Source organism: Mesoplodon mirus (genome assembly GCF_964341445.2).
Source record: "Mesoplodon mirus genome assembly, chromosome: 6".
Lineage (NCBI taxonomy): Eukaryota > Metazoa > Chordata > Mammalia > Artiodactyla > Ziphiidae > Mesoplodon > Mesoplodon mirus.
Genome location: NC_138982.1, coordinates 91,747,598 through 91,775,483, shown reverse-complemented (window position 1 = coordinate 91,775,483; position 27,886 = coordinate 91,747,598). Strand labels below are relative to the sequence as shown.

At 37.6% G+C, this 27,886-nt stretch overlaps 2 protein-coding genes across 5 annotated transcripts in view; both read left to right on the top strand.

The window, feature by feature from the left end:
• DZIP3 (DAZ interacting zinc finger protein 3) overlaps window positions 1–27,886 on the top strand; it is a 120,631-nt gene that overhangs the window by 31,775 nt on the left and 60,970 nt on the right. For all 4 annotated transcript variants that reach the window (XR_014294330.1, XM_082624279.1, XM_082624278.1 and 1 more), the window contains exons 6-13: window positions 548–628; window positions 1,859–1,983; window positions 4,625–4,739; window positions 13,839–13,958; window positions 16,894–16,995; window positions 18,558–18,650; window positions 19,464–19,516; window positions 27,582–27,658. Coding sequence is in view for 3 of the 4 variants with exons in the window: in XM_082624279.1 (XP_082480405.1) it covers window positions 548–628; window positions 1,859–1,983; window positions 4,625–4,739; window positions 13,839–13,958; window positions 16,894–16,995; window positions 18,558–18,650; window positions 19,464–19,516; window positions 27,582–27,658 (766 nt within the window). In the remaining variant the exon portion in view is untranslated. The remainder of the gene's footprint in view (window positions 1–547; window positions 629–1,858; window positions 1,984–4,624; window positions 4,740–13,838; window positions 13,959–16,893; window positions 16,996–18,557; window positions 18,651–19,463; window positions 19,517–27,581; window positions 27,659–27,886) is intronic.
• On the top strand, window positions 6,080–7,772 carry LOC309806811 (SWI/SNF-related matrix-associated actin-dependent regulator of chromatin subfamily D member 1-like; the record flags this gene model as incomplete). Its single annotated transcript, XM_082625767.1, has 1 exon — window positions 6,080–7,772. One exon carries the CDS (start codon window positions 6,080–6,082, stop codon window positions 7,622–7,624), a length of 1,545 nt encoding a protein of 514 aa, XP_082481893.1. The 3' UTR covers window positions 7,625–7,772.

Below are 27,886 nucleotides of genomic sequence, written 5' to 3'. Positions count from 1 at the left end.
ACCCTTTACCCTCCTCACTCTCCCTAACCCCTAATCTATTCTCCATCTCTAATTTGGCATAGACCATTTTCAAATGAAGGAAATATTTGTGTTTTAATTTTTCATTAAATAAGTGATAAGCTTTATGTTCATACTGTTACAACAAAACCCACATGTGGACAATAAAAGACTTTGATTTAAGAGATCATTGTATTTTTTAAGCTGGATGGTAGTATTTGTTATTATCTAAAGTGTTCCTATACAAAAATATCATGAGAGAAAGAGAATTTTTTGGAAAGTTTTAGTATAACAAATCTTGATGGCATTTGCTTTCATTTTCTTTGATCAAACTCTGATGTTTTATTTTGAGATTATTGACTGTCTTCTGGGGCAAACTATTAAATACATCTAAAATGAATTCTCTGTAGTGATTATTAGATGATTGACAATATAATGATAATTTAAACTATTTTTAATAGTTATTAAATAGACCTAGGATATTTAATTAAGCTTTCTACACTAAAAAGTAGCATAGTCTAATCAACTAAAGTATATTTTATCTTTTTAGGCACATCAGATTAATATTGGTTATTATTTGACATTACTATTTTTGTATGGAGTAGCAGTCACTGAAAGAGGAAAGAAAGAGGTATGTAGCATGTGTTATTTGCACATTATAAATCTCTTCACATACACTGACTTCATTTTAACAAATTAAAGTGTTGATTTTTGACATTCTCTAAAAATTGAAACCACTCTGACTTTTCTGTTGTATATTGAAAATGTAAAGTAATTATGCTAGAGGCTATATTGTGAAACTAAAAATATTGGTAGGGGAAACTTAATGTTAGCTTATAACTTTATTTTATTTATCTTTGAAATACTTATCACTTATATAAAACAGAAAATTGTTTAGCTTCTTTCACTTATATAATAAATTTTAATCCATTTTTTAGTATAGTTTAATCTCTCTGGTCTTTATCTTACCCTCTTTGTAAAATATGAATTTTACCTCAAATTCTTTATCAAATAAAGTGAAGTGCAAAAGTAAAAATCTAGGAGGTAAGTAGGTGATTTCTAAGGGTGCTTACAAATTTAAATTCTCTTTTTCTTATTTTTAATGATTTCTCAATTGCAGCCTTGATATCTCTTTTCCTTTTTGTATTCCTAAATTTGTACTCTCTACTTGGTTTCATAAATAAATAAATCTGACTTGTTAATTAGGTGAAGTAGAATTTATAAGCACCAAACTGAAAACATTTCCACTTTAAATAATTTCACATAATGCTAATTATTTAGTGTGATGTGCTAGAGAATATTTTAAAATGAGGCCATGCAGCATTTTTTTTCCCAGGGAGACCAGGGCTACTGTGCCTGTTTTAATAATGATAACTAAAACATTTATTAGAACTGATTCTGTAGTTTACTTCTAAACCCATATTGCTTATGATCAAGGTGGTCATTCCTCAAAAGAGACTATATGTGTGGTCAAAAAGTCACTTATTTCCTATTTGAAAAACTAGGAAGATTTGTGCTCTAATTAGAATGAAAAATTAGGAAGAATTATAAAGAACTATGTTCCCATAGTCATCAGAAGAGCCCTTATTTTGGCTAGTAATATTTGTCAGTTTTAGATATAAAGGTTGTTTTAATATTCACTTTGAAACACTGGTTAAAGATCTTTAGTTCTTTTGTAAATAACTAAAGCACTGAGTACATTATTTATGGGATTATATACAGAGATGTATTAGAGATATGAATAAATGACTGGATCAATATTAAAGCTGCCCTAACTTCTCCAGTTTGGGAAATAACTGTTTATTGTAAAAGGAAAAAAATGATTTTTACATCAGCCAAACCTAGCTTTATGTTGCTACAGGATTGTATAGAAGCTGAGAATAAATTTCTGGTGATGAAGATGGTGATCCAAGAAAATGAAATTTGTGAAAACTTTATGTCTTTAGTTTATTTTGGACGTGGTTTACTTCGATGTGCTCAGAAGAGGTAAGGATTTTAATTAATGGGTAGATCTTGCCTATCAACTTTTAGCATTATGTAATGGGAATAAAGTTTGTACAATATACCAGGGATCGTGACATTTGTGCTCTACTGATTCTTTTCTCCATCACTGATTCTATAGATAATTTCTTTAATGTACTTGAGAATATTAAGTATCAAACTTAACAGGCCATGGCAATGAAAGGTGGTATAGCATAGGCATTAGGAGCATAGGCTTTGGAGTCTGATAGGCCTGGGTTCAAATACATTTTCTACCACTTATCTAATATATGACTCTAGGAAATTTAATGTTGCTAAGCCTTATCTTTGGAACTAATAATAGTGCCCACCTCATAAAGTGATTAACAGTGCCCAGGACACAAAAATGCTATTCTTAATAGATAATTAATGATTGTAGTTATTAATGTTATCACCACTTGGAATAGGTATTTAAGTTATAAATGAGCTTATAACTCATTGAAAGGGTCCAAATTCTGAGTCTGGAAGTATTGGGTATTACACACTTAGTGAAATTGTACAGGAGAATGTTTATAGACCATCTGTTCACTTCCCATATGTAGATCCCTAGCCATTTGTAGCATCATTCATTCATTTTATTTGCTAAACATTTATCCTATTTTAGAGACTGCTATAGGTGTTGGGGATAAAATGGTTTACAAAATAGATAGTTCCTGTGCTCGTGTAACTGACAGTATAGTGAACGTTATAGACCTTAATCAAATAATCAGTTATATAAATAATCAATTATGAAATGTGGTAAAGTGCTATGAAGGAAAATATAATGAAAAATTAGTCTTTATTGGAATCCCAATGTCTTTCTGGGATTCAGAAGTCTCCTTGAGGAAATAATGTTTGGCTGGGATCTGAAGGGTGAATTAGGCAAAATTTACTTAATGCAAATCCTTATGAAGGATTACTGCTGGGCCCAACCATTGAATGCCTAAAAGCATCACTTATATGGTAGTTCCTTGATTCTTTGTAAGGTTGATCTTCTATCCTCTGGCATGCCTGGTTTTTACTGTCCAGAAGATGTCCCACTTCCTGTTTGTTAGCATGATGTCATCAATGTAGTTGGCCAGTGTGATGTTTTGCAGAATGTCATGCAGAATCCCCTTAGTCTATATTGTGGAGAGAATTAACATAGCTCTAAGACAAGACAGAGAATCTGTACTGCTGTCCTTTCCTCAGATATGTGAACTACTCTTTATTTTCCTTATTGATGGGCATTGGAAAGAAATCAATTTCCCAAATAATTGACACTAGAAAGCCCAGTCGCCTGGCAGCATCATTTACTTTCATCCCTGGCCTATAGAGAACAGCCACCACTGAGCTGCTCAAAGACACTGATGTCCTTCTCACTCTGTATTTCTTATTACATTAATGGATGGAATGTCTTCTGGGCCTTTCTGGGGAACATTGTCTAGTGATGGATTCTATGGTCTTATGCAGTAAGTCCATTCTAACATCTTTACCTCCCTGAGCTTTCTTTAATACTCTGCCAAGAAATTTTCAACATTTCCACCTCAATTACTAGAGGCCATTGTGGTTTCCAAGCTTCAAGTAGCCTTCTCAGCAGCATGTTAGGACTGGCTTCAGGTGTCCTTGCTAGGAAAGTAAATGCTGAATTATGGAAGAGTTGCCCCATATCAATATATATTTCCCTATCAAGGTATATATTTGACCATTGGTTCAGCACTCTTAAGATCCACTCCCAGACATGTTCCTGCCAGTACATAGTAGTCAAGTTCTCCAATGCTTATGGTGAATAAGCTTTTTCTTCCTCTGTTTTCCCACTTGGGCTTTGCTTATACTTGATCCTAGATTTTTTTTGTCTGTAGGCAATGAGTAGATACAAGAGAGGATTTTGAGAAGGAAGAGTATCATCTTTTGAGACATGTACCTCAGATCATATTTTTGCATGGTCTACTTGTTCCCTATTAGAGTCCTGATAGTACAGTAGTTCTGTTGAGGCTATGCTTTTGGTTTTTGCTGTTGTTCTACTCTTGTGATTAAATACTGGGCCTCATCTTCAGCATGGTCTGCCTTTATGTTTAGAGTTGGTCAAGGTTTTTGAAATGTTACCAAAGTGGCCTTTTAACTTTCACAGAGTATCCTTAGTTGATTAGTAGTAGTCCTGTTGAGGCTGTGTATTTGGTTTCTTTTGCAGTTTGTTCCACTTTGTGATTAAATCTGGGCCTGATTTTCAGCACAGTTTATCTTTATGTCTGTAGGAGATGAGGGTCTCTTTAAATGGTGCCCTCAGAGGCCTCTGTCTTTCATTGTGTCCGGAGACAAGTTGGCTGACCTGTGCCATTTTCTTTCTTCAAGGCTTCCAAGGCAGTAAAAAAAAAGCTAACCAACTCTACAGTCCCTTTAATTATCATGGCCCCCATAATGCTCAAGCTTGAGCTACTATATAATCTATTGCCTCCCCTTCCACATGTATTTCATCCCAATCTACCACAGGTGAGAGTCCTAGTGTTTGTATTTCTATAGCATGCCAGAGGTTATCACCATCCTACTTACCACAAAAAAAAAAAAAAAAAAGAGTTGCTTGTTGTCTAATTGGTAACTGTCTACTTACAGAGTCCTATTCAAACTAACCCTATTTTAAAATGCCTTGCAGATATAATGCAGGACTGCTAGAATTTCATAAAAGCTTACAAGAAACAGGAGATACAGATGATGATTGGTTTGACATAGATCCTATGGAAGATGAAGATTTACCTACAACTTTTAAAGTAAGAAATTATTTAAGAATAACGTTTCATCTGTGGCTAATCAGAATCATCTTTGATAAACTGCAGTTTATGTTAACTATGTCATTCTACAGCAAACACATTCTTTTGTTGGGCATTAGCTTTTTGTATGAGAAACAACCTTGATTCCATTATCTAGTGCAGAATGTTAGTATGATTCAACAAGTAGAGAGAAATGAGGTAGATGTGTTAGCATTTCCAAATAACAAGATTAAAAGCTGTACTAGTTCAGTACTTCACATGGCTACAGCTAAATGTAATAGTTAACTTCTTTTTTCTAACTATATTTACCATTATTTTGCTGTGGATTTAAATTTTAAAAGTACTAAATGCTTACATCAAAAAACTTGAAAAATATAAAAATATCAACGATAAAAGTAAAATTCATCCATATATTTCTTCAAATGGAGAAACCATTGTTAGTATTTTCATTTATATCTTTCCATACACACATGTATAAACACTCTTTACCTTTTATTTTCAGTAAATTGGTGTGATGTTATACACATTGATTTATAGTATGAAAATATATATTATTGTGAATTTCCCATCAAGTAGATCATTATATAGTATAATTTTTTCATAGTCCATCTTAAACTGTGCTTTTAATTTGCTTAACCAATTCCCTGCTATTGAAGATTTAGTTTATCCTAAACATTCTAGTTTTTCACTATTATGGAAAGTGATCTTTTTGTATTTCTCACATCATTCCCTTAGTATAAATTTCTAAAGGTGGAATTGTGAAGTGTTTATACACTTATACAGTTATTCATGTACGTTTCCACATTTCCTCCCAGAAAGTGTGTAACCAGTTTATATTCTTAAGACAGACTATGGGAGTTTCCATTTCCCCACACCCTCTGGATATTTTTTACCTTTTGGGTAATTTTTACTCATCTGATAAGCCATGTTGGTCACTTTTTATTTGTTTAATATGAAAATAGCTACACTCGGCTTCTTTTGGTTAGCGTTTGAATGACATACCTTCTTCCAAACTTTTACTTTAAACCTTTCTGGATCCTTATATTTTAGCTGACTTTAAGGCCAAATGCATTCCTCAAAATAAAGAGGGATGTTTAATAAAAATAAAAAATTCAGTTTTCTAGGAAGCTATAACAACTCAAAGTTTGTATATACCTAATAATACAGCCTCAAAATACCTGGGACAAAAACTGGTAGAACTAGGCCTCCTGTGCCGGCGGGCCGGCCGGGCGGATGGGCGGGCGCGCGGGGGGCGCGCGGGGGGCGCGGGGGACACGCTGGGGGCGGGGGGAGTTACAGTTCTGGTTCTTTGTGCAGTTGTAGCAGCGGCTCCGGGAAAGATGGCGGCCCGAGCGGGTTTCCAGTCTGTGGCTCAGAGCGGCGGCGCCGGAGCCTCAGGAGGGTGGGGCGCGGTAGCTGCCCTGGGTCCGGGCGGGACTCTGGGGCCTCTGGGGCCTCTGGGGCCTCTGGTGCGAATGGGCCCGGCGCCGGGTCAAGGGCTGTACCGCTCCCCAATGCCCGGAGTGGCCTATCTGAGACCAGGTATGCTACCAGGCAGCCGAATGACACCTCAGGGACCTTCCATGGGACCCCCTGGCTATGGGGGGAACCCTTCAGTCCGACCTGGCCTGGCCCAGTCAGTGATGGACCAGTCCCGCAAGAGACCTGCGCCTCAGCAGATCCAGCAGGTCCAGCAGCAGGCGGTCCAAAATCGGAACTACAATGCAAAGAAAAAGAAGATGGCTGACAAAATTCTACCTCAAAGGATTCGTGAACTGGTACCAGAATCCCAGGCCTATATGGATCTCTTGGCTTTTGAAAGGAAACTGGACCAGACTATCATGAGGAAACGGCTAGATATCCAGGAGGCCGTGAAACGTCCCATCAAGCAAAAACGGAAGCTGCGAATTTTCATTTCTAACACTTTCAATCCGGCTAAGTCAGATGGGGAAGGTACGGGGGCTTCCTGGGAGCTTCGGATAGAAGGACGGCTCCTGAAGGATTCAGCCTTGTCTAAATATGCCACCAAACAAAAGAGGAAGTTCTCTTCTTTTTTTAAGTCCTTGGTGATCGAACTGGACAAAGACCTGTATGGGCCAGATAACCATCTGGTGGAATGGCACAGGACCGCCACTACCCAGGAGACAGATGGCTTCCAGGTGAAGCGGCCAGGAGACGTGAATATACGGTGTACTGTCCTGCTGATGCTGGATTACCAGCCTCCTCAGTTTAAATTAGACCCTCGTCTGGCTCGGCTGCTGGGCATCCACACCCAGACCCGTCCAGTGATCATTAAAGCACTGTGGCAATATATTAAGACACATAAGCTCCAGGACCCACATGAGCGGGAATTTGTCATCTGTGACAAGTACCTCCAGCAGATCTTTGAGTCTCAACGTTTGAAGTTTTCAGAGATCCCCCAACGGCTCCACGCCTTGCTTATGCCACCAGAGCCCATCATCATTAATTATGTCATCAGTGTTGACCCGAATGATCAGAAAAAGACAGCTTGTTATGACATTGATGTGGAAGTGGATGATACCTTGAAGACCCAGATGAATTCTTTTCTGCTGTCTACTGCCAGCCAGCAGGAGATTGCTACTCTAGACAACAAGATCCATGAGACCATAGAAACTATCAATCAGCTGAAGACCCAGCGAGAGTCCATGCTGAGCTTTGCCAGAGACCCTCAGGGTTTCATCAATGACTGGCTTCAGTCCCAGTGCCGGGACCTCAAGACCATGACTGATGTGGTGGGTAACCCAGAGGAAGAGCGCCGAGCTGAGTTCTACTTCCAGCCTTGGGCACAGGAGGCCGTGTGCCGATACTTCTACTCCAAGGTGCAGCAGAGGCGACAAGAATTAGAGCAAGCCCGTTGGTTCTAGGACACCACCAGGATGAAGAGGGTCTCACTTGATACCTGTTACCCTCTTCTCCCACCCCATCCCTTCCTACCCCCAGCTTCCCTTTGCCCCACAAAGTTCCCATGTGCCTGTACCCTCCTCTGGTCTGCATAGGACCTCTAGATAGTATTAGAGAACCCGTAGTGGTAATCAGTGCATTGAATGGATTGGGCCTAAGGCCAAGTGGTCTTCAAGGGGACCAGCTACACTGATCCTGCCCTTCAGAGACCCAGGAGTTGGGAGCTTTAGCCCCTTCTCTGAGACTCAGGCCTGGGGGCACTCTATAAGCTAGTTGATCTTGGCTTTCCTGATAACAGAATCCAGTTTCCTTCCCTCCCTCCACAGGTTTGGAGCAAACTGTCCCTTCACTTGTTGCCCTCTAGCACTAAAGGAATCCTGGTTCTTGGGCTCCACTGAGCCCCAAGTCAGTCTGCAGCCCTCTGGATTGGCCTGCTATCTCAGTGCTTCACTTACTCCCTCATAGGGGGTCCACATCATTATTGGAGTTTGTTCTCTTAGTATTGCTCCCTCTCACCACACTGCCTGTAGCTGCTTTTTAGGATTCCCTCCTATTTGTCCTAACCCAGGGCATTTGAGTGGGGGAATCTTGCCTTTCCCTGTCAGAGCCCCAAGGGCCCTCACCTAGGGTACTGTCATTGCCAGCAGAGGCTGTTCCTTCCTGCTGTTGCTTGGAGGTGTGACTCATTCATTCATTCCACCCTGCCTCCCCCATCCTTCCATGGAGAAACAGGCCTAAAATCAAATGGGTAAAAGCCCTGGGCCATCCCTGTCTTCCTGTCCCTTGTCTTCCCAGTTGACACCCACTGGTGACTTCTAGGGCACTGAGGAGTGAAAGCGCCTAGGGCTGGAGAATAGCTCTGAGTTGGGTTTGTGACTCTTCCCTCTCCCTGCCTCACAGGATTGTGACTCCCCAGCCCCTGCCCTCAAAAGCTTCAGACCCCTCAGGTAGCAGCAGGACCTTGTGATCTTGGCCCCTTGCAACTGAGATGGTTTTGCATCTTTCCAGGAGAGCCTCAAATTCTTCCAGGTTGTATCATCCCTGAGTTAGCATATCCCAGGCTCGCAGACTGAACACAGCAGGGTGGGAGACACCTGGGCACAGAGGGGGAATCCCATTCAGCATGGGCTCTAAACCAGCAGAACTGACAAAGCCCCTGCTTCCCCACCCCCTCCTCAGGCTTCTGCGAGCACATCCCCCAGCCCTGTATCCCTGACTGTCCCACACTGCGGACAGCAGAACTTTCTCCCTGTCTTCCCCTAACTGTCATTATCCCACTCCTCCCTTGAAAGGTTCTCCCCAGAGTGACACTGGACAGACAACCTCTGTCCCGGGCTGGAACCATGAGAAGGAAGCTCAGCACTCCTACACAGTGTCCCTGAAGATAACTGTTTTTATTAACTGAATTCTTATGTTTTTTTCATGGACCAAAATTTTTTTTGTACTGTCCCCTTATCGATGTCACCCAGTTTTAATAAAAGAATCTTCTGAAAAAAAAACACAACAAAACTGGTAGATCTAAAAGGAGAAATAGAAGACTTCCCAGTCAGAGTGGAATATTTTAGTGTACCTCTCTCAGTAATCAATAGAATAAGCAGGCAGTCTTTGGTGTTGGCCAGGATAATCATATGACTTTTAACTTTGACCTAATAAAGTAGTAATTTTATACATTTTTGAAAAATATTGACTTTCTGTGTTTACCTGGAGCAACCCCTACCTGGTCTTGGTTGTTTTTCTTCTTTTCCTTCTCCTTTTAAAATATTTTTATTTCTTATCCAAACTTTCTTATTTTTATTTTATGCAAAGTAATACATGTATGCAGTTTGTCAAGTAATATTAAAAGGCTTAAAAATTAACGGTCTGTGGTTTATCATCTCTAATTGTAGTTCCGGACTATGGGTAACTTCTTCCAACCCTCTAGGTATTTTCCTTTGATATTTACCTGTATTTTTATTATTTTTATTTTTTATTTTATTTTATTTTTTTTTTTGCGGTACACGGGCCTCTCACTGTTGTGGCCTCTCCCGTTGCGGAGCACAGGCTCCAGACGCGCAGGCTCAGCGGCCATGGCTCACGGGCCCAGCCACTCCGCGGCATGTGGGATCCTCCCGGACCGGGGCATGAACCCGTGTCCCCTGCATCGGCAGGCAGACTCTCAACCACTGCGCCACCAGGGAAGCCCTTTACCTGTATTTTTAAAAGCTATACTGCTATTTTAAAAATTTCTCCATCTTAGATATTATCTTTTGACTTCCCACTGTGGAAGAGGAGAGTTTAGTAGCTTCCTTATACATCTCCTTCACATAACACACTTCACTTCCCCATCCTACTAATAGTTATAAGTTTTTATTAAATTGGCCTTAGGGCTTCCCTTTACTCTATTACTGGGAATACCCTCACCCCTTTCCTTTGTAGATCCTCTATTTCTTGGATCTCAAGTTTTCCTCTTTCTAGGTATAGTCCCTTGTTTTGGTGGTGCAGCTCATCCAGCAGCTTCCTGGAAAAGGGTACTTGCTTGGGAGATAAATTTTTTGAGCTCTTTCAAGTCTCAAAATAATTTTTTCTTTGTACACTTTACTTATATATTACCTGGGCATAAAATTGTAGGTTGAAAATCATTTTCCTTAAATTTTTAAAATTGTGTTTCTGTTATCTTCTAACTTCCAACAGTAGTATTTTTGAGAAATTTGATGTTCTGATTATCAATCTTTTGTTATAACCTTTTTTTTTCTGGGAATTTTTAGGATATTCTGTATATTCCTAGTGTTCTGAACTTATGTTTTTTGGTTCTGGGACATTTTCTTTTTTTATTTATTTGATGATTTCTTCTTCATTTTCTCTTTTCTTTTTGAAATGTCTTTTATTCACATACTTGACATCCTGGACTGAATTTCTGGTTTTCTTATTTCTTTGCTAATTTTTATTTTTTGTCTTTTCTTTTTTAAATATTTATTTATTTATTTGGCTGTGCCTGGTCTTCCACGGCATGTGGGATCTTTAGTTGCGGCATGTGGGATCTAGTTCCCAGACCAGGGATCAAACCAGGGCCCCCTGCATTGGGAGCATGGAGTCTTAACCACTGAACCACCATGGAAGTCCCTAATTTTTTGTCTTTTTGTTCTACTTTATAGGATATTTTCTTAACTTCATCTTTTTTTGCATAGAGCTAATATTCAGCCAGTATACACTAGTGCTATCATATTAGTTCTTTTTTTTTTTTTTTTTGCGGTACGTGGGCCTCTCACTGTTGTGGCCTCTCCCGTTGCGGAGCACAGGCTCCGGACGCACAGGCTCAGCGGCCATGGCTCATGGGCCTAGCCACTCCATGACATGTGGGATCTTCCTGGGCCGGGGCACGAACCCGTGTCCCCTGCATTGGCAGGTGGACTCAACCACTGTGCCACCAGGGAAGCCCCATATTAGTTCTTATAATGTTAAAATATTTCCATACTGCTTGGAAAATAGTGGCTGCTTCAAGAATAGTTGGGTAACCAGCCACCATTCCAGATGCCCTGGACTCTTCTCCAGCCCTCTCTCTCCATACTTCTTAAGTTAAAATCCAATAGCTAAAGGTTTAATGTCCAATAGAGCAGAGGGCTTCCATTGTTGTGCTCTGGCTCTAGGCCAGCATGTTCTTAATCTGTTATAAGTGGTGCCTATGCCTGTCAGCCCACCAAAAGTCCTACTTCCCAAACACTGTGATTAGTTTTTCTTTAAGAAAACTTAGAGGGCTGGCCTGTACCCCTTTATCTGGCACTGAGGAGTTTCAGGTGAGTACCACCAGAGGCCTGCGCTGCCCCAGTTGCTCCTATCCTCATGTGTCTCCTTAGATGAACTCACCCTGTTGGGGGGAAGACTATACTCCTAGAGTTGCTGGCACCCTAGCAGGGGAGTGTCCCTTCATATTGTTACTATTTTCAGCATTACCCTTGTTTCAATCCTTCTATTGAATTTTTGATTTCAATGATTATTTCAGCTATCATCTACCAAGAGTTTTCTTGTTGTGATGAATGTTACTTTTTTTCAAAAAAAAATAATATCCTGTCCTTTTATCATGAATTTTAGAGGTAAATGTTAAAGGTAATGTTAGCTAGATCATGTAAGTCTTTATAAACCAAGTAAGGAGCTCAGACTGTATCTTGAGGGTCATGTGAAACCCCTCAAAACTTTTAAACAGTGGGGTGTTATAATCAAATTATAGTAAAATATGACTTATAGAATTTAGGACTTTGAAGAGTTTCTGTATTTACGGTAAAGGAGGAGTTCAGAAAGTTAAAAAAATATTAATAAAATAGTTACAAATTGTAGTTAGTGTTCTAAAGAAAAACAAGGGACTGGGACAGAGAAGATAGAGAACACACAGACATACACTTGTATACCTGCATATATCCATATTTGTCTATATGTATATATGCATAAATGTGTATGTGTATCTATGTGTAGTGGTTAGGAAAGGCCTATCTGGGAGATGATATTTTAAGTCGGAAGCAGAAGGTTGAGGATGGAACTAGCTCTGTAAAGAGTTGGATAAGAGCATTCTAGGTAAGCAGAATTGAATGTGGAAAGGCCCTCAGGCCTTGAAGGGCAAATTTGAGGAACTGAAAATATAAAATCATGAATTTTATAGTGAGTGAGGCTAGAGATGAATGTGAAGAGATGGACCAGAGATGGCTAGGTGTACTGGGTTCAGATTCTGCAGGTTCTGTAGGACCTTGCAGTCAGTCTTGGTAAGGGTTCTGGATTTTGTTTTAGGTAGTGGGAAGCCATTGAAGAGTTTTAAGCAAGGAACTGACAATGATCTTTCGGTTTTTTTTTGCAGAGAGTGCTTTGAACACAGTAGGCAAGGAAGAGGTGGACCAGTTAGGCAGTTGTTATAGTCAGTAATGTAGGTGAGACATAGAGTGGTAGCAATGGATAGAGAATTAGAAAAATTTGCAGCATATTCTGGGAGAAGACTCAACAGTACTTGCTAATATATTGCATGTAAAGGGTGATGGAATAATTATACAATGGATGACTTCAAGACTACTGGCTTGAACCTAAATAGATTGTGGTAGATGAAATTGATGTAAGTCCCATGAGGACTAAGTATTAACCTGCTAAGTTCACCGCTGTATCCTTAACATCCCTTAACATTCATAACAACCTGGCCCATAACAGGCACTCAGTAAATATTTATTGAATGAGTGAATATCAGTGACTGAGGCAGAAGATGAGGAGTAAGGAACAAGGAACAGATTTTGGTAGGAGACTCAACAGATCAATATTGAACTATTAAGTGTCAGATTTGTGAAACCACAGTAGTTATATACCTACTATGAGTCCTATCCCTTTGTTTTCAGCATCTCCACTTGACTATTGGTTATCCTCACAGGATATACTACTTTCATATTGATAGGTCCTTGAATGCTGCTTCTTTATTTCTCTCTTAATACTTAAAATTTTCTAGTCAACTTGGTCAAAACATTTTTATTTCTCATAAAATTCTGAATGCCATTAAACAAATGTTATGAATGATGACTTGATTGGTAAAATAGTCTGTAGAGGTTTATTTTATCATGTCTTATACCCTCAATATATAGGGGTATGTCCCTCTAAGGGACAGCATTAAGGACCTGTTTAACTTAGACTTGATAACGTGTTTCACAAACCTTTAACTAGCATTTTAAAATATGGAAATTGCATTCCAAGTTGTAACTCTGAACACTGGAAACATACTTCTGTACCCTGCCTCTGCCCCTTCTGGCTGAGCAGCCTGTTGCACCACTACAGTAGTTCCACTGCCAACATGGTGTCTTGGGGGCCAGTTCTAGCAAGGACTCTCTTGGGTTTCCAATGATTTGTGGTCTCTCTGTATTTATATCAGAGCAAGTAATTCTTGTTAGGAACATGCTAGGTGTTATGAGTTAGAATGAAGAGTAGACATACAGCTTTGAACATAGACTTTTGTCCTTTCTCCATGTTTGTATTCAATAAGAAGTGTAGTATTTCTTATTTAGGGCCTTTCTATGTATTGTTTACTTTGAATGAGGGAAATAGGTTCTATGACTATTTTAAAAAAATATATACAACACCTTCAAAAAAGGATATGAAATGGACATATAACTTAAGGTAAGATAAGTGTTGTAGTCTTTTTATTACTGATTCATGAGATTTATTTTTATTTTAAAAATTTAGGACCTTCTTAACAATTTCATCAAGACAACTGAGGGTAATATAATGAAGCAGACCATTTGCAGTTATCTAGATTGTGAGCGATCTTGTGAAGCTGACATTTTAAAGAACACCAATTATAAGGTACTATAATTACCAATTAACTGAGTATTTTAAAAATGTGATTATAAAGTTAAACTTAGATAAAAATTATTATATTATCATGCATCAAAATATTGGTTTTTTTTTTTTAGTTTCTTCTTTATAACAAAGTGAATCAGTCATACATATACATCTGTTCCCACATCCCTTCCCTCTTGCGTCTCCCTCCCTCCCACCCTCCCTATCCCACCCCTCCAGGCGGTCACAAAGCACCGAGCTGATCTCCCTGTGCTATGTGGCTGCTTCCCACTATCTACTACCTTACGTTTGGTAGTGTATATATGTCCATGCCTCTCTTTCGCTTTGTCACAGCTTACCCTTCCCCCTCCACATATCCTCAAGTCCATTCTCAGTAGGTCTGTGTCTTTATTCCTGTTTTACCCCTAGGTTCTTCATGACATTTTTTTTTCTTAAATTCCATATATATGTGTTAGCATATGGTATTTGTCTTTCTCTTTCTGACTTACTTCACTCTGTATGACAGACTCTAGGTCTATCCACCTCATTACAAATAGCTCAATTTTGTTTCTTTTTATGGCTGAGTAATATTCCATTGTATATATGTGCCACATCTTCTTTATCCATTCATCCGATGATGGACACTTAGGTTGTTTCCATCTCAGGGCTATTGTGAATAGAGCTGCAATGAACATTTTGGTACATGTCTCTTTTTGAATTATGGTTTTCTCAGGGTATATGCCCAGTAGTGGGATTGCTGGGTCATATGGTAGTTCTATTTTTAGTTTTTTAAGGAACCTCCATACTGTTCTCCATAGCAGCTGTACCAATTCACATTCCCACCAGCAGTGCAAGAGTGTTCCCTTTTCTCCACACCCTCGCCAGCATTTATTGTTTCTAGATTTCTTGATGATGGCCATTCTGACTGGTGTGAGATGATATCTCATTGTAGTTTTGATTTGCGTTTCTCTAATGATTAATGATGTTGAGCATTCTTTCATGTGTTTGTTGGCAGTCTGTATATCTTCTTTGGAGAAATGCCTATTTAAGTCTTCTGCCCATTTTTGGATTAGGTTGTTTGTTTTTTTGCTATTGAGCTGCATGAGCTGTTTATAAATTTTGGAGATTAATCCTTTGTCAGTTGCTTCATTTGCAAATATTTTCTCCCATTCTGAGGGTTGTCTTTTGGTCTTGTTTATGGTTTCCTTTGCTGTGCAAAAGCTTTGAAGTTTCATTAGGTCCCATTTGTTTATCTTTGTTTTTATTTCCATTTCTCTAGGAGGTGGGTCCAAAAGGATCTTGCTGTGATTTATGTCATAGAGTGTTCCGCCTATGTTTTCCTCTAAGAGTTTGATAGTGTATGGCCTTACATTTAGGTCTTTAATCCATTTTGAGCTTATTTTTGTGTATGGTGTTAGGGAATGATCTAATCTCATACTTTTACATGTCCCTGTCCAGTTTTCCCCACACCACTTATTGAAGAGGCTGTCCTTTCTCCACTGTACATTCCTGCCTCCTTTATCAAAGATAAGTTGACCATATGTGCGTGGGTTTATCTCTGGGCTTTCTATCCTGTTCCATTGATCTATCTTTCTGTTTTTGTGCCAGTACCACACTGTCTTGATTACTGTAGCTTTGTAGTATAGTCTGAAGTCAGGGAGCCTGATTCCTCCAAAATGTTGTTTAAAAAGCACTTAGTTTAATTACAGTGATAATGCAGTTGAGAAGTTGTTTGAATGTCTCAGAGCTTAGATTCATTGTGATCAGGAAATATTTATATCCTTTGAGTCAGTAAAAGAATGAATTGGCTTTGCTAGGGTTTTTGTAATATTCACAAGTTTCTGAAGTTATAATAAATATTCTTGTAATCATATAATGGAAATTATCTAAAATATTCTTTATAGTTAGAAATGTTACAGGTTGAGAATATTAGCATTTTACTAAGGAGAAAGGTTGTCACTCCTCAAGAATTAAGTTACTAAGTAAGGATCATTATTTCTTCTATGGGCCTTGGGTGGGACACACACACACATAACCAGCCTTGATTTGAAGAAGTCCAACAATCAAAGTACTTGAAGTCTAGTTCTCCCTGGATCTATCAGAATAAGACTGGAAAATCACAAGATAGGCTGAGATGTGATCATCAGTGTAAATCTGACTACTTCTACAAGATTGGAAATCTGAGTTGAAAAGCATGATGTATAGAGCAAATGGCATAGATGGGAAGGAGGAGAAAGCCAAGATCTATTCATTAGGGTAAGATGGGTATTGGGAAGTGTAGGCCTGGTGAAGTGCAGTGCTCGGGGCAGGTCAGGGTCAGTCCTGGTTTCAGTGACATGGTGATATGGTCCTGTGGTTTCCCAGGGAGGCATCAGGGTTCCAGTCAAATGGATAGCATGTAGCAGCAGGAAGTCTTGGCCACAAAATTTAGATTTTTGTCATCTAAGCAGTGTACCTATTTAAAGGAAGCAGGAGTGTGGTTCCCAGGGAGGGCACACTAGGAAAGACAAGAAATCTATACCTTGGGATAATGCAGTAGCTCAGGAGCCATTTCTCACTAAGATAGCAATCTAAGGTCTGGTGATCGATGACAAAGAAGTTTTGGGGAATAATGGTATGGAATTGGGGCTGAAAGAAAAGAGAAATGTAAAAGTTGAGGTGAAGTGGGGCAGACAACATGTTCATCTACAAAGATCACTCACCAAGTTTCTGATATTTTGTTTTATACAGCATGTGGAAAATATTACGTTAACTTACTCAACTTATTGCCTATTTTTTTGTCTTTAGTGATGTAAAAATGACTTGTATAGTTCTTTGATTACCAGTGATCTGTTGATAAATTTTCAATGCCATCTAAAGCTCATCTAGTTATAGAATAATTTAAAAAATGACTTAAGGTGGTATTTTCTATATCTACATGGATTATTATTTCTTATCAGCAACTTTTATTCTTTTCCAGGGATTTTTTCAGTTAATGTGCAGTAAAAGCTGTTGTGTTTACTTCCATAAAATTTGTTGGAAAAAGTTCAAGAATTTAAAATATCCAGGTGAAAATGATCAGGTATTATGTTTATTCTTCCTTAAAAACTTTACTACAGCATATCCTCCTCTACTCTTTCCTCTATTTTCCCTCTTTCCTCTTCATTTCTTCCTGATCACATCCTTCCTCCTCTTTGTTTCTCCCTTCATTTTTTTTTCCTATTCTCTCTGATGCTTTTCTCCTCACTATTTGTTCATCATCACCATTTATTAAACAGGTCTTTGTAGGAAATACTCTGCTAGTTGCTTTGCTTATTGATTTCTATTAATTTGTTCCCTGCCCTTTAGAAGTTTATACTCTTAAGAATAGGAATATTGTTACGTATATTCACATAAAGGACATAAATAGAATCACTTAATAAAAAAAAAAGGACAACTATATAATTTTAAGGATAGTTGCTATTTTAAGGGTAGAGAACAGTGATAAATTTATAGTCTTCAAAACTATACTTGTAGAATTGGGAATTCCCTGGCAGTCCAGTGGTTAGGGCTTGGCACTTTCACTGCCGGGGCCAGCATTAAATCCCTGATCAGGGAACTAAGATCCCTCAAGCCATGCAGCACGGCCAAACAAACAAACAAACAAAACAGCAAAAAACAAAACAAAACAACCCAAAATATATTTGTATTATTTATATTTGCCTAAAGTCATATAACTAAATTGAATTCTTTGCCTCTAAAATTAAAGTAGAAATCGAAAGCCCAGTTCTATATTAATTACTCTTTAATGAGGTAATGGCCGTAAGTTGGGTCTATAATGTTTGGTTCTAGAGTGTTTACATTGTGCAAACAGCAGAAAACACTTATAAAGGAATTGTGGTGGAATAGAAAGAGCACTGTATATGAAGTTGAGAGTTCCGAGTTCAAGTCCAGATTGAGCCACTTACTAGTTTTCTTTGCACTAGGCTGAAACTCATTTTCCTAAGCCATAGAGTGAGGATAGTAAATACCTACTTTATAAGTTTATGAGGATTAACAGGTAAAACAGATAAACTTGCATTGTACATTGTAAAAATCATTATATAAAGCATTATTCTTCATTTTTTAAGCAGTGTGTAAATGCTTTTCACTTTCTTTGATTATTAGGGCAATCCATTTTGCTCAACTTTAGAAAGATGTAAAAGAAAACTAAGTAACTTAACCAGAGGAAATAACAAGGTCAGAATCAGAAAAAGGACTCAAATTCGTTTTCCCTGGAATCCTCATATATCTAATAGAAATTCAGTATTCCTTTTTGCACTTACTTAATTAGTATATTTTACTTGAAGTTGCTTTTATTGGGGGCAGCAAATACATTTTAGTTTGTAATATAACTATTTGAAGATTTTGAAGTAGAAATGATGAGAGAGAAAAGTGTAGTCATAAATTTTAAATAGGAAATCCATTGGTATAAGAAATGGACTATCTTTGAACAGCTAACTCTCAGATGTTTATTCACATCTTTTTTACTGTCTAGCAACATCTGCCTCTAACTTTATTTAAATATAATCAGTCTTGCACATCAGCGGTTTTTTTCTATTTTTATTGTTTGTATTATTTTTTCTATTGATAACTTATTGTTTTTTTTTCTATTGATAACTTTAGAGTTTTAGTGGGAAAAAGTGTTTGAAGGAAGGATGTACAGGTGACATGGTAAGGATGCTGCAATGTGAGGTACCTGGAATTGTCAAAATTTTGGTGAGTATCTTTCTCTTATTTTTTTGCTTTCCTTCACTGGAATGATGTTTTTGACTTCAAACAGATTTGGGAATTGTAGTGATAGTATTCTAGCTATATTCTCTTTGATGGGATTAAGCTCTCTAATCTTTTTATTGCATTGATTTCTCCAAAGTAGTATTTAAGTGGTACTTAAGAATAAGAAAATTTTAAAAATAAAGACACACACACATACACACACAGAAACAGAAACAGACAAAGCAGGCCATGGCTGTAGCAATGAGGAAAGTCATTATCATGAACAAAGGATGATAATCTAATTCTGTTCCACCTATGGTTAAAAATAATATTAGATTTTCTGAACCCTTTTTTAGTCTCTAAGCATCTTCCTATAAAAATACCTATAGAACATCTCATAGAGTTGCTGTTACATAAAATGCACTTAAATGGTATCCATTTTATTTTTTTAATTAATGAAATATCTTGTTGAATTTTCAGTTAATTAGTAAACAGACCAAAATTATAAATAGGAATATATATATATATATATATATATATATATATATATATTTTAATGTTTAGTATGGTCGTCTTGTATTTTAGATTTGACATTTAAATCCTATAGTGATATAAAGTAGAACTAGTTTTTAAGACCAACTCTAGTTTGTTATTTGATTAAGATTGTTTATAGCTTGTTTCTTCTGTTTTATTTGTTTTATATTCACTATAGCTTCGTCCTCATTGTTTTCTTTCAAATATTAAGGCTAAAAAGTAACATTAAAGAATTTTGAAAATTGAACTACTTTAGGGCTATTTTTTTTTCATCACTTGCAGTTTGAAGTTGTGAGAAAGGATGAATATATAACCATTGAAAATTTAGGAGCAAGGTAAGCTTGAAATTAAATATTCTGCTTTTTTTTGAGCATGTATGTATTTTTCAGTAGCTTCTTTCTTCTGTTTTCTGTTACTTTCTGGAGCTCCATTAAACTTACAGACAGCATCAGTTGTGTGAAAAAATTGTATTTAATTGACATTTTTCTACCCCTTTGCCCCCCACTTTGTAGACTTTTAAATTCTAAAGCAGGAAAGTAGAAATGTGAATACTTTCCCCTTATGTATGAAAAGAATCCTTCCCTGAAAACCAAACGTATTTTTCTTAAAGTTATTTAAATTAGATTGTTATGATATAAAAACTTTCTCCTAGCTTTCAAAACTCATTCAAGCCTCCAGGCTTGTCTGACAATTAGAATCATCCTGTTTCTTAGATGAGAAAGCTGTATTGCAGAGGAATATATAAGTTGGAATTCATAGAGGTGTAGACTGTTGCTATTGAAATTAGAAATTTCAATATAAAACTTATCCTAATCCATTGATTCTCTTTTCTTCTGTTTAAAATGTCTACCATTTTAAAATCTACCAGGGTTATTACATTGATATCTAAGTTTTCCCTATGAGCTAATGAAACCCAAATCTTTATCTCTGCTGTAGATCTCACTCTTAAAAATCTAGGTCTGTCTACCTGCATGCTAAAGATTTCCATTTTTATTTTTCAAAAAGATCTATAGTTCAGTATGCCCACAGCTAGACTCACAATATTTCTTCCCAGTTACAGTTGCTCTGTAACTTTTTTTAGGTCCAATCAATTCAACTTCTTAAATATACTGTACATGCCTCCTTACTTCTGTCCCTGTGCTTCCACTAAGCTAAAGTTATTTCTTTGATTTTTTTAAACATCTTTATTGGAGCATAATTGCTTTACAGTGTTGTTAGTTGCTACTGTATAACAAAGTGAATCAGCTATATGTATACATATATCCCCATTATCTCCTCCTTCTTTTATTTGGAATTCTGAAACAGCTTCTAAACCCATCTTTTTGTCTCCAGTATTACCTTTCTTCAGTCTGACTGTTCAAGTCTATTGAACAGTCTGTTCAGCCATCAAAATCACTTTTCTAAAAAAAAATGGAAATATTTCACTTCTCTGCTTGAAAATCTTTCAGAGGCTTCTCATTGCTCTCAGTTAAGTTCAGGCTCGTTAGCTTGGCTCTTTAGTCACCTTGGTCCCTGCTGTACTCACTAGTGTCATCTCTTGTCATTCTTTTTTTTTACTATACATACACGAACTATACTGAGCTTCTTTTAGTTCTTAAGTGTGCCATCTGTTTTACCTCTAGGACTTCCCTAGAATATGCCACTCCTTTGGCTTTGCCTGGTTAAAACTTCCAGAAAATCATTTTTACTTTGCATTAGGTGTTTCAATCACATATTCCCTTCACTTCTCCTATTAAAACATTTACTAAGTTCTGTTACACTTTCTAGGCTCTCTTCTCCATTTGACTGTAGCCTCCTTGAGGGCAAGAACTTTAACTTGCTTACTGCTATATTCCCAGTACATAACCTAATGCCTGGCATATAGCTGGTACCCAATAAATACATGACAGATGTAGAGATTCTAACTTCCATTATTCTACAATTAGTATGTTACTTTTGTTTGACAGGCAAATTAACTTATTTGGAGATGAACTGCGAACCTGTTTTCCTTGGATGGTGGTTCCAGTCTCAATTCAGAACTTCAGCCTTTAGCTGAGCTACTTTGAGTCTGTTCCACACATATGGTCCAGCAGTCAGTCAGAGATGTGGCTGGAAAAACTTGGGGGATCTCTTCTCTGACTTTCCTTTCTGGGATTCCCCCACACTCTTCAGCAGCCATGGTTCCGTGGCTTCAATTTTCTGGTTCCTTCAGCCAAGGAGACCTTTGTTTTCTACCATGGTATACTTAGCCTCAGGCTCAAAGCTCTAAAATTGGTGAACTTAATTTCATACATTCCTCTTCTCTTCTCCTCGAGCATATACCCCCTACAGCAGAGTTGGTTTGTTTCTCTGCTCTCTGTGCCTTCAAGTAGTTGCTTTTTGTAATTTGCCTAAGTTTTATAGTTATTTTCTGTGGGAAACCCTCTGATAATTGGACCTTATTACCAAAAGTGGAAGAGCTACCTCATGAGGTTTTGTGAATGAATGACAAAAAAGTTTGGTTGTTTTTTTAACATTAAAATGCTTTATTGTTATTAAAATATGCATAAATAAAAGCTCACAAAATATAAATGCAGAGTTTAAAAACGAATTATGAAGCAGACAGTCTTGTGGCTCCACCCATATAGAATTTTATCAGCACCCCAGAAGCACTCACTGTTCCCCTCTCCCCCAGCTCATCCTCTTCTAGGTAACTGTTATCCTGACCTTCACAGTAATCATCTCCTTGCTTTCTTGATAAATGTACTAATTATAAATGCATTTCTAAACACTGAATTTTTTTATAGGTCAGTTTTTCAGGCTATAGCTCATATACAGTAAAGTTCACTTTTTAAAAATATACGTTTTAAATGATTTTATTTTTATACAGCCGAGTAACCACTACCATGATCAAGAGTATTTCCATCATCCCAAGTTTCTCTAAAATCTCTTACATAGTCATTCCCCCCTCCAACTTCCAAACCGTGGTAACCACTGATATGATTTCTGTTCTGATTAATATTGCTTTTTTCTGACTATCCTCTAGTAGGAAAGCCTTTTGCATCTGGATTTTTTTTAACTTAGCATAATGCTTTTGAGATTCATCCTTGTTATTGCATATATCAGTAGTTCATTTTTGTTTGTTGTTGAGTAGTCTTCCTTTGTATAGATGTACTATAACTTATTTATTCATTTAACAGTTGATGACATTTGAATTGTTTCTGGTTTTAGGCTGTTATAAATAAAGCTGCTATATAAATATTCATGTGTTACTCTTTGTATAGATGTATGCTTTCATTTCTCTTGGATAAATTCCTAGGAGCAGGATTGCTGAGTCATATGGTATGTGTTTAATGTTATAAGAAACTGCCAAACTGTTTTCAAAGTAGCTGTACATTTTGTCATTCTCACCACCATAATAAGAGAATTCTAGTTTCTCTGCATTCTCTCCAGCACTTGGTATTATCAATTTTAAACATTTCAGCCATGTTAAAAGATGTGTAATGGTGTCTTATTGTGGTTTTAATTTGCATTCGCTTAAATTTTCAAAACTATTTTTTAATTTTAGATCCTTTGCTATTACATGATAAATCTTAGAAAAACACCTTATAAATTTCTCCAGACTTCTTGCTGAGATTTTGATTGCATTGAATTTGTAGGTCAATTTGGGGATGATTTACATCTTAACAATATTGAGACTTCCCATCCATGAAGATGGTGTATAATTAATTTCACTTAATTGGGTCTTCTTTGATGCCTCTTAGGAATGTTTTGTAGTCTTCTGTGTATATAGTCTTATTTGTACAATCTTATAAATATTTTGTTAGATTATCCATGTGTATTTGACTTTTTATGTTATTGCAAATGATAATTTAAAATTTTCAATTTCTAGTTATTTGTGTTATACAGAATTGATTTGTGTCGATCTTGTATCCTGTGACTTGATAATTAATAATTTTAATATCGTTTATAGATTCTTTGAGGTTTTCTACAAAAGATCATGTCATCTATACATAAAGACAACTTTATTTCTTTTTTTGCAATCTATATGCTTTTTGTTTATTTTCCCTTACTTATTGCATGGTCTCGGTCCTCTAGTACAATGTTGAATACACTTGTGAGAGCAGACGTCTTTGCCTTTTCTAGATCTTAGGAAGAAGTCTTCAGTTTTTCACCATTTAGTATGCTGTTAGCTGTAGAATTTTTACAGGTACCCTTTTTTAGATTGAAGAGATTCTTTTTTCATCCTACTTCTCTGAAAATTTTTATCATGAATGGATAGTGAACTAATGCTTTTCTGCATGCATTGAGATGATCATATGGTTTTCTTCTTCTTTAATCTGTTAATATGTTGAATTACATCAATTTATTTTCAAATGTTGAATCAACTTTGCTTTCCAAGAATAAATAGCAATTGGTCATGATCTATTTATTTTTTCCATATTGCTGCTGGTCTTTTAATTTCTAGCTTTATTGAGCTATAACTAGTATATAACATTGTGTAGGTTTAAGGTGTACAACATGATGATTTTATATATATGTATATATGAAACAGCTACCACCATAAGTTTAGTTAACACATCCATCACCTCACATAGATTTTTTGTGTGATGGGAACTTTTTTTTTTTTTTTTGCGGTACGTGGGCCTCTCACTGTTGTGACGTCTCCCGTTGCAGAGCACAGGCTCCAGACGAGCAGGCTCAGTGGCCATGGCTCACGGGCCTAGCCGCTCCGTGGCATGTAGGATCTTCCCGGACCAGGGCACGAACCCATGTCCCCTGCATCGGCAGGCAGACTCTCAACCACTGCACCACCAGGGAAGCCCTGATGGGAACTTTTAAGATCTACTTTCTTAACAACTTTCAAGTATACAATATAGCATTATTAACTATAGTCACATGCTGTACTTTGGACCCCTGGTTTGTACCTTTTGACCCCTTTACCCATTTCCCACACCCCACCCCCACCCCTGGCAACCACCAGTCTACTCTGTGTTTCTGAGTTCAGGGTTTTTTAGCTCTCACATATAAATGAGATCATACAGTATTTGTCTTTCTCTGTTTGGCTTATTTCACTTAGCATAATGCCTTCCAAGTTCATCCATGTTATCACATATGGCAGGATTTCCTTTTTATGGCTGAATAGTATTCCATGGTATATATAGGCCACATTTTCTTTATCTATTCATCCATTAACAGACACTTAAGTCATTTTCCACATTTTGGCTATTGTAAATAATGCTTCAATGAACATGGGGGTGTAGGTATCTCTTTGAGACAGAGATTGTATTTCCTTTGGACATATAATATATACCCAGAAGTGGGATTGCTGGATCAATTCTATTTTTAATTTTTTGAGGAACTTCTATACTGTTTCCCCTAGTGGCTCTATCGACAGGTGTGAGGTAATATCTCATTGTAGTTTTGATTTACATTTTTCTGATGATTGGTGATGTTGAACATCTTTTCCTGTACATGTTGGCCATTTTATATCTTCTTTGGAAAAATGTTAATTCAGGTTCTTTGCCTTTTTAAATCGGATTATTTATTTATTTGCTGTTGAATTGTATGGCTTACTTATATGTTTTAGATATTAACCCCTAATCAGATGTATGATTTGCAGATATTTTCTCCTGTTCTGTAGGTTGCCTTTTCATTCTGTTGACTGTTTCTTTCACTGTGCAGAAGCTTTTTAGTTTGATGTAGTCCCACTTATTTATTTTTGCATGTGCTTTTGATGTCAAATTAAAAAAATCATTGCCAGGACTGATTTCAAGGCAATGTTGCTTTTCTCTCTACTTTCAAAGGTCTCTCTTTGTCTTTTACTTTTGTCAGTTTAATTACAATGCATTTCAATGTAGTCTTTTTCAGGCTCAACCCATTTATGGTCCTTTGAGCCTTGTGAATCTGGATGTCCATTTCTCACCTTAAGTTTGGGAAAGGGACATTATTTCTTTAAATACTCTTTCCATCCCTTTCTCTTTCTCTTCTCCTTCTGGGATTACCATACTAGTATATTGTTTCTATTATTGTTGTCCCATACGTCCCGTAATCTTTCTTTACTAGTTTCATTCTTTGTTCTTTTTCCACCTCTGATTGGGTAATTTCAAATGATCTGTCTTTGAGTTCACTGATTCTTTCTTTTGCTTGATCAAGTCTGTTGTTGAAGCTCTCTATTATATTTTTCAGTTCAGTCAGTGTATTCTTCAACTCTAGGACTTGTGAGTTATTTTTTTCTTTATGGTTTCTATTTCTTTGTTGACCTTTTAACTTTGTTCATGCATTGTTTTCCTAATTTCAGTTAGTTGTTTGTGTGTTCTTGTAGTTCACTGAACTTCTTTAATAGGATTATTCTGAATTCTTTGCACTGTCTATAGATCTCCATTTCTTTAGGGTCACTTATTGGAAGTTTATTAGTTTCTTGTGGTGGCATCATAACTGATTCTTCATGATCTTTGTATACTTGCATTGGTATCTGCACATTTGAGTACATGGTCTCCACTTGCAGAGTTTACAGGTTTGTTATGGCAAGGAAGGACCTTCACCAGTCAGCTGGTAGCATCTACAGGTAAATAGAACTTCCCATAGGGTTTTCTACTTCTGTGAAGCCACAGTCTGTGCTCTGAGGTTGGAGGTGGGGTGCTGTTGGGTGGGGCTGGTTGCTGGTTTCCATGTTCAATTGGGGCTGCTAGATGGGCTCCCAGGTCAAGTCGGGCTGATGGCTATGTTGTGGTCAGGTGGGGTTACTAGCTGTGTTCTGTAATCACCTCTGGTTGGGCACATTCACAGTCTTTGTTCCCTGACTGGGTGTTGTCACCGGTTGGATTCTGTGATTGGGCAGGGTTGCAGGCCATGCTCTGCAATTGTTCCTGGTCAGGTGGGGCTTCAAGGTGTGCTTCCTGAGCAGATGGAAACAGTGGCTGGATTCTACATTCAGGTGGGACCACAGGCCAGGCTTCATGGTCAGATGAGATGTCAGGCTGTACTTTGCAATCAGGCAGGGCCACAGGCTGTGCCCCAAAGTTGGGCAGGGCCACAGGATGGGCTTTACAATCAGATAGGTTGTTTGTTGTGCTCTGCTCTTGGGTGAGGTGTGGCCTTCAGCTGTACCCCACATTTTGGTGGGGCAGAAAATGTCAGGGTTGCTGTCTGGATCCCTTGGTGTAATGGGACCAGAGGCTGTCCTCTGATGCTGGGCAGGTTACTGGCTGGGCTCCCTGCTTGAGTGATTACATAGGTAGCATTCAGCAGGGCTATATCTAGGCTCTGCTGCTGCATTAGGTGTTAGGCTGGGTTCTGCAACTGGAAAGTACCTTAGGTTGGGCTCTGAGGCTGCTCAGGGCCACTGTTCTGGCTTCCTGATTATCCAGGGCCAGAGGCTATGCTCAATAGTTAGGTATGGCACCTGGCTTGACTCCCTGCCCAGGCGGGCTGTAGGATGTGCTTCGTGGTTGCTAGGTATATGTGGGCATGCTTCTCAGAGGGGTGAGAGCTCGAATTTGCTCCCTTGTCTGAGTGGGCCATAGTATGTGCTCTGTACCGACTGGCCATCTATAGCCATATTTCTCAGAGAAGTGGGACTGGAGACTGTGCTTAAGAGTTAGGCAGAAGTGCGAAATTTGCTCCTTTGCCCATGCAAGCTGTAGGATGTGCTCCATGGTTGGTTTCCCGCAGTGCTTTTATTAATTTACACTCCCCCTTTCAGTGTAGGAGAATTCCTTTTACTCAGTATCTTTGCCAGTACTTTATATTGTTAGAGTTTAAAGTGTTTTCAATGTAGTAGCTGATTAGCAGTGTTATGCTGGTGCTGGACATAAAATCAGTTAACAACCACCACCACAAAACCAACATCTCTGTCCCTTTTTTTTTTTTTTTTTGTATTGTTTTCTGTGGGAGAGTTCATTTCAAAGCCAAGCCACAAGTTTTTTCATCTGTTTCATAGCAGCATTTACTTAGTGTTTAGTCTATTTAATAAATTTTGCTACTTTTTCCCTCAATTTTTTTCTAATTATTTGTATTGATGCTATGCCAGTTTCTTTCTCTCTTTTTTAATCACTAGTCATTAAATGAGTTGAGTTTTCTTGGAATAGTTATTGGTAAGAAGATACTGTGGTGGAGGAGGGTCTGGGAGGAGTTCCAGATTTGCTGCCTTTTTACAGTGCAAAGATTTCTTTTTTCCTACTACCAAATAGTCTTCTTGCAAATAAGCTAGTCATGTGATTCTTTTTGTGTGAAATCTAGCAATTCTACTTGCCTCCGAATTCTAATGAAAATGGCAATGTAGGGTTGTTACTGTTGGTGTTTTTTATTTGTTCTTTTATTTTTCTCCTTTGCTTTTAAATTATTGCCAGAAGGAGGAGAAGAAAATGCTCACTGACTTAGCCATGCTGATACTAGAAATCTTGACTGACTTTTTTAACCTAATTTTTTTTCCATTTGCAGTTATAAAAAGTTGATGTCTCTGAAAATAGATGATAGCGATATAAGACCGAAGATCAGTTTAAAATTTGGTACAAAAGGTATATTTTACTTTCATATGTCTCCTGTTGAAAAGTGTGTTAAAAATTTTGACTTGCTCTGTAAAGAATCATGCCATTAACAACCATGTGTTTCTTTGAGTTTGTCATTCTCTGCACTTGGGTTTACACTAACAAACATCACTTGGTGTAGGCTGGAATTCATGGACAGAAAGATCAGCAGGTATATGGGTATCACATTACCTTGCACCTATAGAGAGGTTTGCTGGG